The sequence below is a fragment of the Populus alba genome, chromosome 16 (assembly GCF_005239225.2).
Source record: "Populus alba chromosome 16, ASM523922v2, whole genome shotgun sequence".
Classification (NCBI taxonomy): Eukaryota; Viridiplantae; Streptophyta; class Magnoliopsida; order Malpighiales; family Salicaceae; genus Populus; species Populus alba.
In genome coordinates, this window is record NC_133299.1 from 6,443,052 (window position 1) to 6,461,893 (window position 18,842).

The window sequence follows — 18,842 nt, forward strand, 5'->3', positions numbered from 1 at the left end:
ATGTGGTTATCTTATTGTTCTCAGAAGAAGTCAGAATCTCGCCATCATTTCACTCTGATTGCTGTGCAGTCATGGTTGTTGGATGAGCCCAAATTGGTGTTAGGGTAGGAAGTTGTGGCTTCCTAGGTCTAGCTAATTCCTTGTAGCTCCTTCATGTTCTTGACGTGGATTGTTGATCTGATTTAGGAAGCATTTTTATACGAAATCCTCTTGAGGTTTTGGTTCGAGATGTTGCTTCATCTTCAAAATTGGACACTTTCACTGATGCGGTTTCTGTATATTTTAGTTGCAGAATGGGAGAGTTACCTGGACAAGGGAATACAATTTATTTATTTATTTTTTAATGTGAGTGTCTAGTCAGTTTTTGCACATATTTACTAATTTCATGTAAGTTTTTTTGACACTGAGAGAACTTGAATTTAAATTTGTGATTATTAAGAAATAAATCTAAAATTTGAATAATTAAACTATCATGTTTTCATCTTATTTTTTTCACATGTTTTTAAAATATTTAACTTCTTTGAAAAATATGCTTTCAATGAAGCTCATTTAATTTTCATCACTCTTTTTTGTATTTGTATATATTTTATAAAAATAAAAATATAAAGAATGAATTAAAAGAAAAAAAAAGAGTTAAGATGACAAAGGATGAATGAGAAAAAAATAAAAAATAAAGGAAAAACCACGTAATGATTTTTTAAAATTACTTCTCTGGTTTGCAGGGGACGTCAACAATATAATGCATAAACATAAATAAAAAAATATACTTTGTTTTTGAAGTATTTTAATTTTTTTTTGATGTTTTTAAAAATTAATTTACTAATGTTAAAAATTAAATTTTAAATAAAAAAAACACCTTGAATAATATTTACCACGATCTTAAGCGACCCAGCGCATGGTTGTTAAAAATGTGTTTTAATTCGTAAAATTATTTAATTTTACAAGTTAAAACATATAAACATATAAAATGGAAGTTAAAACTTGAAAATTAATAAAATTAATTAAATCCGGTTAAACTCGTATAAAAGTAGGTCAACTCATAAAAAAGGGTAAAAACGTACTGTTTTCACGAGAAATGCAGAAATTTTGATGCCCTATGAGGCTATGACTTAGCAGTCTCTTTCCCACCCCACCCCACCCGTGACTCACTGATCAATACTCCACAGTCCACAAACACTCCACATTCCACAGTCCACTCCAGTTACTCCATAGTCAAGACTCAAGACTTCGTCCCTGTCTCCCACCCTCTCTGACTCCTTTCCCCCTTTTGCTTTCCCCTTTCCCCTTTCCCCTTTCCCCAGCAGATTAAGAAAGCCCTTTCCCCCGATCCGGAGCGTTCTTGGCGAGACGAAGGTAAAAATTTATTTCCAATCCCAAACTTTGTTTTTTCTGTCTAATGGTGGTGATTAGAGACAAAACTTATCTGGGTATTCTACTATTAATTGGTTTGCTTCTGGGTATTTTCTCGGTGGGTAATTATCTGTGTTTATCTTACTGCTGCTAGTAATTTTTTACTTCTGTGTGTTGTAATTTCTGGTAATTTTTTGCTTCTGTGTGTTGTAATTACTTGTAATGTTCACCTATGCTCTGTTTGATCTTGCTTTCTTTGGTGTTGCAGAGTCTGCAATTCTCCATAGACAACGAAGCATTCCAGGATTGCTGGTGTAACCGTGTAAGATTATCTTTAACTAAGCTTCTTAATTATATGAAATTTTGAGAGAAAACTGAATGTGAAGGGAATTTAGGTGTAATTTATCTAGGTATTCTGTGAATTTAGGTGTAAGATTGCTGGTTCTCAATGTTTTAAGGTTTTTTATATTTTGCATTTAATTCTCTAGAGAAAACTGCAAACGTTAGTAGTTATATTTTGATGGCCACCATTGTTGACACACGAGGAGATTGGATTAGAAGAGTGGAAAATGTTCATCAGACCCCATTAGTTTAGCAATATGCTTAATATAGAATAAAACACCAGTTTTCTGTGTTGATAAGATAATGTTTTTTTTTTGTTGAATCTATGCATCTATGCTTAATATAGAATAAAATACAGTGCTTTGTGATTCAAATTGTGCTTAATACAAATTGTGAATCTTCTGTCATGTGAGAATTGTGAGTAATTGTTTCTGTGATGATTTGGCTGCAAGAAATTATGATTTGGTTGCAAGAAATTGTTTCTGTGATGATTTTGCTTAATAAAGAGTAATTGTTTTATGTTTTAAATAGTAATTAGGCATGACTTTCAATATGTCCAGACTCCAGACTCCAGATCCTTTGTGTTCGATTTCAATATCCTTTTATTTGAATTATATATTTTAAGATGTTTGGATATTTGTATTGTTTAAAATATTTTACTTGCGTTTTACGATTTTAGTTAAAATATTTTACTTGTGATTTTATGATTTTTAGTTAAAAAATTTTACTTGCGATTTTACGATTTTACGATTCGAGTTTACGAGTTGAGTTTATATTGTATGTTCCGTGTTGTGTCAAAAAAGCGTTTTTGACAACCTTGACCTAGCGTACAAAAACCTAAATAAAAAACAAAAAGAAAAGAAAAGAAAAGAAGAAGGAAAAAAAAAATCCTACTGCCCAGTACATTAAAGTCAGCTGCCTCTCTCACACGGTTTCTGTATCACAGCAACTCCAATCACCCATATATTTCACAGCAGCTCCAGTCACCGATCCACTAATCCACAAGGTCTCTCCATCAGCGACACCCACAACCGCTCCAGCAGCAAGCTCTGTCAGCCGCTTTTCCTCTTCATCAACCAGCAGCAGCACCCCACCACCAAGCAGAACGTCTTCTTCTTTTCATTACTGCTTTAGTAAGCCTCAAGACTCCGATAGGTTCCCTTTAATCTCCTTTATAATCAAACTCTCAATCTGAGGATTGTACTTGTTTATGTATTCGCTTATTGTGATTCTTTTAGCTTTGCTGTTTTGTTTCCGTATTCACCAACTGCTTCCTCATTAAAATATTAAATCTTGACGAATGCTTTCTTATACGGGTGCTTTTTGTCTCCAAAGCAAACGGGTGTTTTTATTTACTTTGCACTTTGTGCTGCCTAGTGTGTGTTTTTGTGTGCTTGTGCAGTATAGAAACACTAGGTTAGGTTGATACATTAATCTTGTCTCTTGTATTTTGTGTGCCTAGACTTGATGCTTTTATGTAATGTAATCGGATCAAGCAAAAGTGTTAAGAGGAGAAGTGAGAATGGACTCTTAAGATGACGAAAAGGGAAGGGTTTTTTTTTTTTTTCCTCTGGTAAACGATCTGTCTAGGCTGGTTGTAGATTTTGAATTGTCATGCTTTAATGCTAGGCTACTAGTAGTTGTCTAAAGGTTGTGATATGAACATTCATAAATGATAGTATTGATAGATTATTTTAATTTATCTGTAAAGAAAATGTTCCCCTAAAACCCTTGGAAGCTCACTGTTATTTTGTTTAGGTATGGGAGGAATGGACCAACTTTTTATTGTTTTGACCCCAATAGCAAACCACTTTGTCATAAACCTATTCTTGGCCCTTCAATTTTTTTTCCCATGTTTTTTTTTAAACATGAAATTTCGAAATTTGTAAAAAAACGTTTGTTTTTTCATCGAAGAATCAATCTATGAGTAGTATAATCCTTAAAAGGGTTCTATTCCATAGAAGTTGAAACATTGCAGTTTCAAAAAATATAAGGTTTTGTTTTTATCAATGAACGGTAAAATCCTTAAAAGGATTCTATTTAGAACTTCATAAAAATAAAATACAAATCGTGTAAGCAAGGGGAATGGGTCAAAGCCAAATTTACCTTTTTTTTTTTTGAATTTTTAAATTGAGGATTAGGCCATGTTGCTAGGTTTGGATCCCAAATCACTATCTTATGTCCTAGAAACCTTTACCCCTTGCAATTAACACAAGCATAGTTTAGGCAAAACCTTAGCATACAAGTACAATAAGTATATTTTATTTTTAAAAATGAACATGAAACAACTTACCTTAGGTAGATTTTAGAGTGATTTAATCTTTTATTTAATATAACTAGTCCTTTACCTACAACCTTTAAAAAACTAGTTAGGGTTTTTAATTATCATAAAACTAGGTGGCAACTTCTTTTTATTTTTATTTTTACCTTTTTACATAATAGCTTCACCGAGATATCCCCTGTGAAAAATTGTCTTCCTCAATGTCTTAAGAAATAGGTTAGTTCACACAATAAGACCATTTATAATTGTCTGATGTGTATCATAAAGTTGTTTGGTGGTGTTAATACTAATACTGTAAAATATTTTTTTTTGTTTCCATTTACCCATTAGATTATGGAATGTTTCAAACTTCTATATATGAGATCATAATCTGTTACAAGTGCATTTGTGTTATAAACATATTGTAATAAAAAATGAATTTTGGTTTGATGATGCATGAGACCTTTGCTAGAATTGAAATATGGTCCTTATTGATACTTTAGAACTACTATGTTGCATTATGGACATTTAAATACATTAACAAAGACCCTAAGAGTGAGCTGGGTCAAGGAAGGTGCTGCAAATATGGTATTTCTTTGCAAACATTGAAACTTTATAGTTTTCTATGTACGAAGTTTAAAACTTTGATTCAATCCAGCAAACTCCAATGCTACACCAACTTTGTGTGCTTCTTAATGTCATTTCCACATATTGAAGAAACTTTTGTTTTTTTAATTATGGGTTTTGGTTGTTGTCATTTTGATATTTGATACTTAATTCTTTTTTGTATTTTGGATATTTGAATTATATTTGTCAATTTGAGCCTTTAAATTGTGATTTGCCTTTTGGATTAATTAAAATTTGTGTTGAAATTGAGGCAGACTTAAATTCAGCAAGCTGAATCAGTTTCGCAAACATATAGACATCAGGTTCCATTTCCTCCATGAGCTCACCAAAGATGGTATTGTTAAGATGGTTCACTGTAATACACGAGCAAATAGCAGACATAATGACCAAGCCTTTGAAACTGGACATGTTCATAAAATTAAGAAGTCTGATGGGGGTCTGCATATTTCCAGGCATAAACTAAGGCGTAAACTAAGTGCTTTTATTAGCACATAGTTTAAGAGAGGATGTTAGAGTCTGTTTCTAGTTGATCAAGTCTTTAGTACATCATTGACCTAGTGGGTTGACAACTCAGGTTCTTCAGGCCACAACAAAACAATCCACTCCCTCCCTAGAATAAGAAAAAGCACCAGCATCCATCCAGTACTACGCTGTCCCACAAAACCAAACACAAGCACAAGCATGAATACCAACTCTCTCTAGTTTATCTGGACTGACATATATGTTTCTCATCTTTTGCCTTCCAATGTTCTGCTTCCTATCAGGTGAATTTAGAACCCTAGCTTCCCCAAACTTGTTTTCAGCGCATTGAATCGCGAGTGCAAGTTAATTAAAAAGAGTAGCAAATAGCAATGAGCATGGAGGCAGCGCAGAAAAAAACCCCTGCACAGATTGTCAGATTAGACATTGCCTTCAAAATGGTAACGAAATCCTTCTCTTTTCATTTTTTTTTTTTTATACTATAGTTCTGCTTATATTTATGTGTGATTTTCCCCCTTTCTTCCCTTACACTGGCCAGTTTTTCAACACCCTAGAAAGCATAAGAGAGAGACAGGCTTCAATGCTGTGATTCAATTATTAGTAACTATGACGTTACCAATTTCATGTTGCTGTTTATGGGAAATATTTGAACGTGTAGAGCAGTCCACTATAGTCAGAGAAACAGAAACCCCATATATTCCATGAATCATAAGGTTTGGTGATGATTTAGTAACCCTATCCTGTTCATAAGAAAATAGCAAATGACATTGTAGATTAAGGAAGAAGTGGAGTATAGTTAGAATGAAACATTGACTTTCAATCTAGTGGAAGTGCAGCAGAAATTTCACCTCCTTTGTGGTTTGTTCTTCCTTTTGTTTCTTAACATTGCTGTGTGCAGGCTGGACAATGGGTCAATAACATGAGCAAGGCTGTAGAAGATGAACCAGCAGAAGTAGAATCAGAGGGCCGGCCTTCTAGGTAGTATAGCCATCTTTACATTTTCAATAGAGGATTTTGCTGCGTTATTATAAGCTGTATTTAAGAAATCTTTGCATGTTTTTCTTAGGCTCGGACTTGGTGCAAAAGAAGTTCCACGCCATTCTAAAGCTAGACTATCAAATGACCCTGTTGAAAGGAGGTTATATGCCAAGTTGGAAGCCGGGAAGAGAAGAGCTGCTAAACTTATTGAGGATTCCATTGTACCAGCTAGAGATTGTAACGAGGATGATGACAGTGATGGAGAATTAGAAAGCAGAACCAGTACATTTGCAAAGAAGAGACCTGGTCCTCAAGTACAATCTCTACAAGTTAAGAAGAAACAGAAGTAACTTGTAAGATCAAATGTAACGTTTGTGTTTTGTATCTGTTAAATCATTTGTCATGTGCAAATTTGATGGCTGCATATGTTTCCCCCCCTTCAACTTAGAGAATTATCATAGCATCCTTTTGAAATCTCATGATCTTTGATTAGTGTAGCAAGCTGTAGGACTTGGTAGGTGGGAATCCTTCTTAGCTTAACATGATCACTAGAATCTGTATAGTAGCTTGATAGGAATTGGTGTGAGATATTATTGGCTGTGGACAATTTAAAAACGGATTTTTTTTTTTTTATATAGAAAATGAAACTTGAATTCTCAAATAACAGATAGGATATATTTGCTAATTCCTAAATTGTCCAAATCCACCAAGTTCAGCTGCTTTTGAAGACGATAATGATGCCTTTTGTGGTACCGGGGAAATGGGAATTTACAGCAACCTTGTCTGGTTTATTGGGGTGAAAAAAGGTTAGAGCATGCACGATGCGATAATCCAGAGAATAGCAGCTATTCTGCTTTGGAACATCCTTTTATAGTGTGGTTGAAATTGAATGTTGATAGCAGCTCGTTTGCTGACCAAGGGCGTCCTCCTGGGGTGGGAGGTTTGGTATGAGACCGAACGGGGAAACTGGATTCAAGGCTTCTCGGTCTCCAAGGGATAACTTCGAAAGAGGGCTTTTAGACGGACAGAGTTCTGCATGCTCTAAGGGAGAGTAACCATTGTGCTGGTTTTATAGCTGGTGTTGGATCTAGCAATCGAGGAATGGAGATTGGGAAGTCAGAAGTGAGAGGGTCTGGATATCCGGCAAGTTTGGGATAGTCTCCTAATGTTTATGGATTCATCTTGGAGAGTTGCTGCTATGGGGATAGCCTTCAGATGTCCCTAGTTTCAGTTCTACTTAATCTGAAGTACTAAGAAAAATAAAGAAAAGAAGCGAGAGAAGCTTATGGTGGCTGGTGTGGCCTTGAATATTTAACTCCCGCACTTGCTGTTCAATCATCACTCTTAATCTTGCAGCAAGGATCGAGGACAGTTGGAACATTGAGTTCCTTGATGCCTGGTCTCCTTATGGTCTATCCATAGTAATTCAAGCGACATGTATTATGGGCACTATGCCTGGGTTTGCTTCTTTGCCCGTTTTCATCATACTACTTGGCTACTTGCAACCACAAATAAGAATTACATGAAGTCCTTTACCTCAAGATAGTTGTTTGCGTCGCTCCCCCATGGCACCAAACGGCCAACAACTAGAAGAGTTATAACTGGGCTGGAGCTTGAGAAATTAGTTAGTATAGTTTGAGAAGAACAGGAACTTGATTCTTTGATAAAAGCAAGCCTAAATCCAGTTCTTATTGCTTTGCCTCTGAAATCTTTAAGTTTGGGTGGAAGACATCTCAAGGACGTGAAAAAGAGTTTTGAATGTTAGTAAATATTGACACTCGCAAGATGGATCGATCAAGTCTTCGAAAGTTAAAACGAGTGCTAACCAATTTAGGAAAGGCAAAAGGAAACAGAAGGCAGAATTTTAAGAGAGAAGAAGAAATCCGAGTGAATAATCGTGCATAACTGTTTGATCTTCAAATGTGACTGTTCCATTTATATGAATTAACAATTTGATTCTCTGATGGACCTTTCTAGCGTTATCTTCCATTCAACTAATGATGCTTTTCGCCTTCTCTTGGTTCTTTTGAGTCCTCTTCTACTCTCTCACTTACTAGTTCCTTCTGACCCAAAATCCCCACTTTCTTACAGGCTGCTTAACATTGTTTTCATCCATTCAGTACTTCCCTCTCTTCAAAACTTCTCCCTCAATCTTTTCATTCAATGAGTTCTTAATTTCCAAATTGTGTTACTGTCCATTACAAATATATATCCATGGGAGCTTCAAAACACATTAAGATATACAAAAATTTCTTTAATATAGAATGTTGATTACAGCTTTAAGCACAAGTTAATAGCTATTCTGCTACTGTAGCATTTGCAGTTTTTGATTGTGTTTGCAAGATCATTTCAAATCGATGAATTAACTTCTGGGTGTCCTCAGTCAACGTCATAGTGGAAACCTTGGATTCCTAACAAAAAAAAATATATTGTTTATGAAATCTACAAGGCTCACATGATCCGAGGAGCCCATGATCCAAGAGATCCTTTTCAAGTTACTAAATATAGCTAGTATCTCCTGGTAGACATTCTCTTTTAAGAAACACCACATTTCTACAGTTATGACACTAGCATGTGATGTGTTCTTGCTTGCTTCTTTTTGTGAAGAAATGAGGAAATGTTTCGGAAAAATAAAAGACAAGGGAAGATAAGGAAACACCTTTTGGCTCCAGGATTGATTCTTATCGTCGGTCTCAGTTCAAACTTTACAAACTTGTTTTTCTTTTTTATTACAAAGGAAAGGCTCTCGAACACGAGATCTCCTGGGAAGAAGAGAAGAACCCTACTGTCTGTTGAGCTACATGCTCATTGTCTTTACAAACTTGTTTAATTAACCGAGCGAGAGATATAGCTTTAAGTGGTGTTTGCCATTCAAGTATTGTGGCTTTTTGGGCGCTGTTTAAATTAAATGGCAGTCATCTGGCATTGATTGCCAAAGCAATAAATGGACGATGTGACAAGAAAAAAGATCATTAAAAAGAAAAGGGAAAAATCTGCTTATATCCAACCTTGTACATGCAGCTCTTATATATTTATATCTGTGCAATATTTGATCTTACTTCACAGGGGGAGGTTTTACTTGGAACGGGGACATTAACATGTACAAGATTAGGCTGTGGAGAAACACTTCGGGTGTCAGTTTGCCAAGTTGATATTTTTTTAATATAGGATGCCTGCTCTTCTAAGAAATCAAAGTCAGCCTCTCGAGGCATTTGCTTCCTCTACCACCCTCATATACACCAGTACAATTGTGCCACATGTACTAAACAGCGACACTGTGTATTAGCCTCCGGGGCTGTTACACACCACCAAAATCTTCCTTGACGGCACCGGATCCACTAAGCCTGCCTGTCTCATGTGCTTGAGTGCATACACATTTCCAAGACTTCCATTCCCTTAACAGTTGTGCACCTGAAACAAACTTAAGCCTCCATTCATTCTCTTGGGTTGCACTCAAATTTCCTATACTACTTTCTTAATTGCTTTCAAACTCAACAGGAGAGAGAAGCAGTGAAAGGTTAGGCAGTTTTATGAAGCCTATGAAGTTTGAAGCAATCTGGTATGGAGACAGGATGGAAGGAACATGCTGAGATATCACCAAGTTGTCCTCGGTGTGGTTCCTCAAATACTAAATTTTGTTATCACAACAACTACAGTTTAACACAACCGAGATACTTCTGCAAAGGTTGTAGAAGGTACTGGACTAAAGGAGGATCCCTGCGAAACGTGCCTGTTGGTGGTGGTTGCAGGAAGAATAGAAGAGGAAAGTCAATGAGGCTATCAACAGATGTTCACTCTAAGATTTCAGGTTATGGAGGCTTGTCTAATAACTCTATTAGACATCCATTTAGCCATAAAGGAATTTCCTCCATGGAGTCCTCTAGCTCATCCATGATTCCTGATGGTTCTCATATTGATCTCGCACTTGTTTATGCAAAGTTCTTGAATCCACAGCAAGATTCCAAGAGTGGTTTTAAAGTGCCTGAATTTAGAAGCGAGTTTGATCCATCTCTCGGATTCCCTACCATTCCGAACATGTATTTGGAATCAAGTGCTCAATTACCGGAAGAAAATGGTCTTGCTGGATCCCTCACCATCTCTGACTTCTCGACAGAAGTTCCTTCAAGTGACAATGATCACTTGATGTACTACTATACTCTAGACTCAGCCCACAAGCACCAAGATCACCAAGATAGGACTCAACAATGTACAAGTCATGAAACAAGCAGCTTCCACTTGCCACCATTGCCAGGACAAGACACAGTCTCTCAAGAGATACTTTGGTCAAATTCTCACATGATGATGGATAATCATAGCCTGGAAATGTCTCAACAACCAGTTCTTGGACCTGACACTCAAGATCCTAATCTATTATTTGGGAACTGGAGTCCCTTTGACATGTCTAGCGATGATACTTTCTCAAGGTCTTGATAAAATGTGTTACTTCATTGCCTTTTTCCCTTGCTATACATGCATATCACTGTATAGAACCCGGAATAATCTACATATACAAATAAGTATATGTTACCCGTGTTTATAATGGCACCTGTAATATACAAATAAGTATATGTTACCCGTGTTTATAATGGCACATGTAATATACAAATAAGTATATGTTACCCGTGTTTATAATGGCACCTGTAACTGGGCTTTGTTTACTCCACTCACGGAAGTAACTATATATTGAAGCTTCAAAAATGTTGCTCTCAGTTAGAGATGTTTCTTCTTCTTCTTCTTCTTCTTCCTCTCTGTTTTTTTTTTTTTTTTTAAATAAATTAAAAGAAGAGTCTCGTCATTTTGTCAGCACAACTCCTTGGTGTTTTACCTTGATTCTACTCAACTAAACGTATGTTAATTCCAAACTAATTGAGGTCGACTACATGGGTTTATTTTCTTCTGTGATCAATTCTTTTACAAGATTGAACTGCATGTACAAGTGTAAATTGATGTGGGACTAGCTATTTCTTTACCATTTAGATTCAGTTATTATTACAATAAGATCAAGGAATTGATATTTCAATAGGAAGCCAAACAAGTATCAATTTCAAGTGTTTCTGATACATGAAAGATTTTTAATCTAGAAAATTACATTTACCATCTTGTAATTTGGTTTAATTTTAATTACTGGCTATAATTTCAAAAAATTATACTTTATATCTTGGATCTACAAAAAATTTTAAATCAAAAAAATAACCAAACTACCCTTGCATATCAAATTAAAAAATCAACCAAACAACATATCAATCTTCTCTCTCTTTAGTGAGGAAAACCTTCCTCTTTGGCCAATATGATTAATCTCGATGAAATTATATGTTTTTTTGGGGTGGGTGGAATGGTTCAACTATAATGTTTTCACCTTTTTTAAGATTTTAATCAATAGCTGTTGTAACAATTGGAGTTTGAATATTTGTTGGTATTTTGATTAGTTTGTCAAGGTCTTCGGCAGGATTTTTTTTTTTTTTTTAGCTAGGGATTGAATTTGATTTGTTTAGAGCAAATTTGAAAGAGTTAGAATTTATAATTAGTTTTTTTTTTTTTTTTTTTTATCAATTTGGTGAACATGATCTTAAAGACAACATTTGGATTTTGTGGTACCAGAGAAGTTGAACTTTCATGTTTAAGCAATTTAAATTCTTGAATTACAAGTATATGTAGGTTGTTAAGTTTCAATTACTTTGTTATTTAAATTATTGTCTTTTTTGGATTTGGTGGAGTGGGATTTGTCAATCTAGTTGAGTTTCAATGTGATTGTCAATAATTAAGGTAGCTGGAACTTGCAAACATAATGATTACTGAGTTTTAAACTTTTAGTTGTTTTTGTGTTTTTACTACAATGCTAGACATGAAAGTGTCAATCACCTTAAGTTAATGTTAATGTGTATTTGAAAGGGTAATTTGACTATTAATTATGATAAAAACATGAAGTATAAGGAATTGAATCAAGGTTTCATTATGTAAGTAAATAATTTAATTATAGAAAGGTGATAAATAAAAAGAAAATCAAAAGAAAAATTTAGTGATCAATTTGAGGTGGTCAGGACTCCTAAAAAATGAATCTTATTGTGAAATTTTTCATATACATACTCAACCTAATTCTAAGCTAAATAGATGTTTCACCTGAGATTTAAGGTTTTAAATTTCAATTTGAATCCAACTAAACCTATGATATTGACATAGTCAATGTTGACCATTTCCTTCTTAACTGATGTGCTGTGATCATTTCCTTTTAATTACCAAACGCTAACATATAGCTGTGATGATCCAGGTGTCAAAATCTTTCCACTTACATAATCTCTGTCATTATATGAGTATTATCCCAACAACCTTATTCTCGAAGCTTCAATTTGTTGTTGTTGTTTTTTTTTTTTTTTTTTCAAAATATAAGTGTATTAAATATCAAAATAAAACAAAGCTGCGAATCAGCAAATCATCTGTACATGCATTTACATATACATGGAACAAACTCCATAAAGATAGAGGAAATAAAACCCCAAACAAAGCAGCCTAGTTCAGTCAGCTTGAGTAAAGCAAAGCAGAACATAAACCATAACAAGGAAAGGCCAGCATGGCCAACAAAGTAGAAAAAAAGGCTAGGGGAACAGGCTCCCACTAAGCCAAAAAAAAAAACCAACAAAATCAAGCCAGCTAGAACCAGCCATCAAGCAAGAGAGAAGCAAGGCCAAAATAGCTAGGACCACCATAAGAGGCAAACAAATAAAAGAAACTAGCTTTAAACCGTGGACACAAGCAGAAGCTCAACAATGCAAAATATATGGGAGCCATCCAAACATCAGTGGAAAACCCAAAAGCATTCCAACAACAGTGGAGCATCCAAACATTTACAAGCATGAAGACCCCATAACAGAGCCTACACAAAACAACAAAGCCAACAACAAATCCAAATACCACCCAACCAAAAACATCCAGTAGGACCAGAAACCTTATAGAAACAGTTGAACCAACTAACTAAAAGAGACTAGAGATAAATACAAGTATAAAACAATTAGCAAAGAAAACTCCCTGCAAATTGAAAACCACAATACAAGTAGCTAAAAAATATATGAAGGAGCAATATCATCAGAACTGCTCATTGACATGGGAACTACAACAATGCCTTTGTGTTTTTGCTTCTCTAGAAGAATCGCATCAGAGGTGGTAGCTGCCCTGCTTCTCATTAGATATTGCCTTCTTAGAGCCTTTATAGTAGGAGTATCTCCTTCTTCAGAAATGTGCACAAAGTTCAGCGTAGTAGATTGCTTGGTACCGGTGGCAGTAATCTTGGATCGTTTGCATCCAAGGGATTGGGTTTTCAGGTTATCAACTATACCAGTTTTTGTGTATATAGGGTTTACATGAGGATCAGCAGGAGGGCCTACATAGTAAGGATGTTGTTTCTCAACAGCAGTAGTATCCTCAAAAGGAATTCTAGTAACAAAATTGGTAGCAACTGCATAAGGTCATTTTTTCCTCTTGGGACTAAGCCCCCTGTTGCATGCATTTGCAGAATGACCTATAACCCGACACCTCTTACAAAACCTGGGGAGGAAATCATAAGTGACCTATTGAGAGAAAGGCGTGCCATTGGGCAAGACAACTTGGATTGCATTTGGTAACTCTTGTAACAAATCAACCTCAATCATTATCCTAGCATAAAAGAGCCTAGACATATTTGCAGTGGGAATGTCACAATGTATTGGTTTCCCTATAATACTGGCAAGTTTGAAAAGACACAAAGGAGTCCAACATCGCATAGGCAAGTTGGGAAGCTTTACCCAGGTTGGTAGCTTAGTCATATTAAAGGCTTGGAAATCAAAGAACTCAGGCATAATTTTCAAGATAAGGAGTCGGCCAAACATGAAGTAAGGAACAACACTCATGGTTTCTAGCATTTCCAGTTCAGAATGAAAAGCAAATATTAACCAACCAAAATCATGTATAGTGAATTTTGCTTTATGCTTACCAATGAAATGCAACAAGAGATGCATAGCCAGGAATTTCCCAGCTACGTACCTAATCAAGCAGAAACGCCACAAGGGGGTGGCATCTCCTAGGCCTGTCTCTTTTAGTTGACAGGATTCAGATAATGCGAAATTAGGAAAATGGATAAGAGGATGAGGCGATGGGTTTGAAGTACCTTTTGGGATATCTAAAGTAGGGCTTTTATAGCCTCTCGACAACAGCGTGGCTTGAGCCCTAGATGTTAAAATATGACCATCATTAGTGGGAGGAACACTGCGAGGAGGCTGAGAAGAAGAGCATTTTTTACCAGAAGGTGGTAGAGAAGGGGGGGACTAAAGATGAACCATCGAGTCGGGTTGCTAGAGCCCGGTGGAACATCTCAGGTGAGACCCAGCCAAACACTCATTCGGTGCGATGTGAGATCAAAAATTTCAAGAAGAGCCCTCATTACAAGCACTAGAACCAGTGGAAGAATGTGAGGAACTGTTCCTCTACATGGGTTTGTTCCTACTCTTTGATGAAACCCTAACCCCACTTGAAGGAGTAACAAAATCAGCCAGAACCGCCTTCTTCCTGGGTGTAGGGGAGGCATAATTGATGGCTTGTTGAACCGGCGAACGGCTACGAGACAAAGCCCTAGTCGCTCGTGAAGCTGACCCATGACGGGGAACCTAGAGACTAAAATCACCTTGAATAGTCTTAAGAGATGATGCTTTGGTCTTTGATTTAGCCATACTTGACAGAAGGGGAGCTTTATAGTGAGTTAAGAACAAGAAAAGAAGATACTGCACAAGGAGATGAGAAGATGCTCAACCAGATCATACGATCATTTTCTCTCACTTACAGCCGGGTGCTTCTCTCACTACTGAGGACTGAAATCTCTTTTTTTTCTCAATCCCTTGTTTGCTACTAATTATGTTAGCTGTTACATCTATTTCCTTTTTGAGATCCTTGACCTCAAAGTTGGGATAAGCTGAATGTAGCCACTTTTAATCTAACCATATCATATCCTTATCGGTTTGCCTTTGGTATTGTACTAGGAACTCTTTTATGACACCCTTTCAAGTTTTTTCTCCCTTTTTTCAAGATCTATTTGGGTAATAGGATGGGAATTCTTTCCTAAAATGGTGGCAGCTTTAATGCCATAGGTTCTGTAGCTTTCAGTTTTTTTTTAGCAATGAAACATTAAAGGTAGGTTGCACTTTGATCCCTTCAAGCAGCTTCAAATGATGAGCAACACTCTTAATTTTTTTTTCTTTACTTTGAGTGGCCTATAATATTGATGAGCTAACTTCTTCTTTCTTTGTTGTCATATACTTATTTAACGATAGGGTTGTAATTTTAGGCATGCCCTATTTCCCACCTCAAACTCTTGCTCATTTTTTTTTTTTTTTTTATTAGCTTATTCTTTTTGTTGATTTTGTGCTTTAACTAGGTTGACCTTGATGTTGTGTAAAATGATTGTTTTTATTTTTTTTTTATTTTTTTAAGTGCTTTTCTATAACTTGATTCTATGTGAGACCAAGAACATAATTGAATAGGCTTGGGGTTTCGTAACCATACAATACTTAAAATGAGGAGGTTTTAGGGGCAAATGGTAATTAGTGTTATACCATCACTCAACCATGATGATCCATTATGACCAAGTTTTAGGGTTATCTCCTATGAAGCATCGTAAGTAGTTCTTTAAGGTTTTATTGGTAACGTTAATCTGCTCATTAGTTTGGAGCCAACCCTTTGTACTTTGAACAATTCTTACCAGAATCTATTAGTAAAGATAGAATCCTTATTCAAAACTATATTTTCTAGAAGCTTATATAACTTTATGACATTTTAAGAAAAAACTAGGGTAACCCTTGGAGCTGTGTAAGGATGAGTCATGGATACTAAGTGAGCATACTTTGTTAACCTATTAATCACCATGAATATTACTGAATACTTATCAAAGGGTTATAACCCTTCAATAAAATCCATGGAAATGGATGACCAAGGTTTTGTCGATATTGGTAGGGGTTTTAGCAACCTTAATTTGGTTTTTTAATTTGGCCCTTTAACAAGTGTTACATTATCAAATGTAATCCTTTACTTTTAATTTCATACATGTCCAGAAATAAATCCTTCTTAGACCTTCAAAGTGTCTTTTCATATCATAAGTTCCCTAATAAAGGTTTGTCATGGATAACTTTTAGAATTACAGGTTTAAGAAGACAATGTTTACTAATGTAAATCTTTCCTTTGTATAGTAGTAGCCCTTTTTTAATTTGAAACTTCAATGCTCTTAAATCCTCTTTCATCTTTCAAAAAAATATATTGATTTTTTAAAATTTATAGCATAACATCTCTTTAAATTCTTTACCCACTATACTAATAGAATAGTTATGGCCCATAATTCTTCAATCTTTATTTCTCTCCTAGTTAACCCCTTAGCTTTCTTAGATAATATGTCAACCACTTTATTCTCTTTCCTTGCTTTGTATTTCACCAAGAATTCATATCCTAGTAGTTTAGAAAACTATTTTTGCTATAGGATGTCCCTATCTTTTGTTCCAACAAATACTTGAGGCTTTGTTGGATAGTTTTAACTTTAAAAGGTTGACCAAATAAATATAGCCTCTATTTGTGTACTACCATTATTAACGTCAATAGCTCTTTTCATAAGTTAATGGATCTAATTCTTTACCTTTAAAACCTTTACTCAATAAGAGATTGATTTCTCTTATTACATCAACACATCCATCTACCATTACTCCTGAAGACATCATATTATACTGTAAAAGGTTTAGTAAAGTTTGATACTACTAAGATTGTAGGTTTTGACATAGCCTGTTTTAATTTTTTAAAGGCCTTTTTTTACTTGTAAACTCTATCTAAATTATATTTTTTTAAGCAATTGGATCAATGGGCTAGCTATACTTCCATAACCCTGTATAATATCATGCTTATGTTTGTGATTGAGCTCCTTAAACCTCAATCTTTAATTCTAGACAAAACCCTTCTTTTTGTACCTATGACCCATCAGTTATCTTAACCTTAATAGGTTATTATTCTTTAGCAAACATGCCTAACCATATTGCAACCTTTGAGTGAATAAAATTATGAGAACTTCTTATATCCATTAGAGTTACAACTATTTAACCTTTAATTATGAGCCTAATCCTTATTGTCTGCAGATTAGGGCTTCTTAACATAACATTTAAGGAAATTTTAGCTTTCTCTCTTTTTGAAAATGATCATTCAAGATCAATCAAGTCTCTTATAGAGTTAGGGCCTTTACCAATCACTTTTTCCTCATCCTCCTCAATAAAAAAAAAATTAGGCCTACCATATTTATGGTTAGGTCCCTATTTCCCATCACATTTAAAATATAGGGCCTTATCATGCTTCTCTTTGATTTGAGAGGTATTAGCTTTTGCTCAACTAGATATGATTTAACATCCACTTTGGTTTGTACTTCTGAAGACCATTTACTCGATGTCAAATCTACATTAAACTTCATACTCCTTCGTACCATACTCAAGTTTTTATCTTGCATTCTAGCAAGTCCATAGGCTACTACCAAAGTTTGTGGTTAAGTTGTTGAAGCTTCTCTCCTTATGGTTCAAACTCATTGCGATGATGTCTGTTAACATATGTCAATGGAGTGTTTGGCAAAGATTCCACTAGTCTTTTCACTTGAATCTTGGCTAACTGATCATCATTTACATATATGTTTTGTAGTTATTGAACCAGCTTCTCCAACATTCTTTGTCGAGATAGTTGATTCTATTGTTTCTCCTCCTATTGTTGTTTCATCATGGCCATTGTTTGAAGCAATTAGGATGTGTGAGCACCATTTGCCATTGTTGGAGTGTTGGCTCTGATACCAAATTTACAAAAATCTTGAGTTATATACACACACACACACACACATGGAATGGTATTTTGGTTGCTTACTATAAGAAAAAACCAAGTAAAAGGAACAAAATGAAGGCTTTATTATGAAAGCAAATGATTTAATTATAGAAAGGTGATAAATAGAAAGAAAATCAAAAGAAAAATTTAGTAACCAATTTAAGGTGACTGAGCTTCCTAAATAATGAATCTTATTCTAAAATTTTCTATATCCATGCATGTGCCTAATTCTAAACAAAATAAATATTACATATGAGATTTAAGATCTTGAATCCCAATTTAAATCCAACTAAACTTACAGTATTGACATAGTCAAGGCTTAACTATTTCCTTCTTAATTGATGTACTATTGTTTCCTTTTAATCATCTAAACGCCAATGCATAACTATGATGATCTAGTGTCAATATTTTCCCACCTATGCAATCTCCATCACTGGATGAGCATATCTCAACAACTTTATTCCTGAAGCTTTAGTCCCTTATCTGCTGCTAATCAAGTTGGTTAGTTACAATATTTTGTTAAGAGAAAGAAGATGAAGAGGAGTATGTGTGGGTGTACGTTTAGTCATTAAATAGATTAAAATGACAATCCTTTAAATAGTCATATATTTTTTGACTTATTTTGGGAAGGATGTTAACTATTAGTGCACGAATAAAATTTAGGATGTAAAGTGTAATTTTTAAAACTATAAAGAATAAACATAATTTGACCAAACTATATAATATTAAGGGTGGTTTTTCCTTTTATGTTTATTTGAGTACTCAGTGTGTTGATATATATTGTTGCTAATAATAATTAGTGATGGTATTTTTATTGTTGATCTAGTTAGTGGCTATAAGCCTTACAATATCCTATAACTGATTTCAAGAGTTCATACCGAGAGAGCATAAAATAACAATCGAGTATTGATCCTCATTTAAATCAGTAACATTGCTTTATTAATGACAAGTTACA

At 34.9% G+C, this 18,842-nt stretch overlaps 2 protein-coding genes across 3 annotated transcripts; both read left to right on the forward strand.

Moving 5' to 3' along the window:
- The first annotated feature begins 1,060 nt into the window (after positions 1-1,060).
- On the forward strand, positions 1,061-6,529 carry LOC118050861 (uncharacterized). 2 transcript variants are annotated; one of them, XM_035061342.2, is made up of 6 exons: positions 1,061-1,353; positions 1,619-1,672; positions 2,639-2,825; positions 5,344-5,499; positions 5,958-6,037; positions 6,126-6,529. In XM_035061342.2, the coding sequence occupies exons 4-6, from the start codon at positions 5,431-5,433 to the stop codon at positions 6,385-6,387; spliced, it is 411 nt and encodes a 136-aa protein (XP_034917233.1). In that variant the 5' UTR covers positions 1,061-1,353; positions 1,619-1,672; positions 2,639-2,825; positions 5,344-5,430; the 3' UTR covers positions 6,388-6,529. The 2 variants fall into 2 exon arrangements, with proteins under 2 accessions (XP_034917233.1, XP_034917236.1); XM_035061345.2 differs by lacking the exon at positions 2,639-2,825 and having other exon boundaries at positions 1,619-1,670.
- Positions 6,530-9,464: 2,935 nt separating this feature from the next.
- Positions 9,465-10,662, forward strand: LOC118050852 (dof zinc finger protein DOF3.5). The gene has a single exon (XM_035061331.2). It carries the CDS (start codon positions 9,599-9,601, stop codon positions 10,466-10,468), a length of 870 nt encoding a protein of 289 aa, XP_034917222.1. The 5' UTR covers positions 9,465-9,598; the 3' UTR covers positions 10,469-10,662.
- The last annotated feature ends 8,180 nt before the right edge of the window (positions 10,663-18,842 follow it).

Coding starts and splice junctions, on each gene's coding strand:
- LOC118050861 (XM_035061342.2), top strand. CDS start 5,431: ATGAGCATGGAGGCAGCGCAGAAAAAAACCCCTGCACAGATTGTCAGA. Junction 5,500..5,957: donor TAGACATTGCCTTCAAAATG/GTAACGAAATCC, acceptor TGCTGTGTGCAG/GCTGGACAATGGGTCAATAA. Junction 6,038..6,125: donor TCAGAGGGCCGGCCTTCTAG/GTAGTATAGCCA, acceptor TGTTTTTCTTAG/GCTCGGACTTGGTGCAAAAG.
- LOC118050852 (XM_035061331.2), top strand. CDS start 9,599: ATGGAGACAGGATGGAAGGAACATGCTGAGATATCACCAAGTTGTCCT.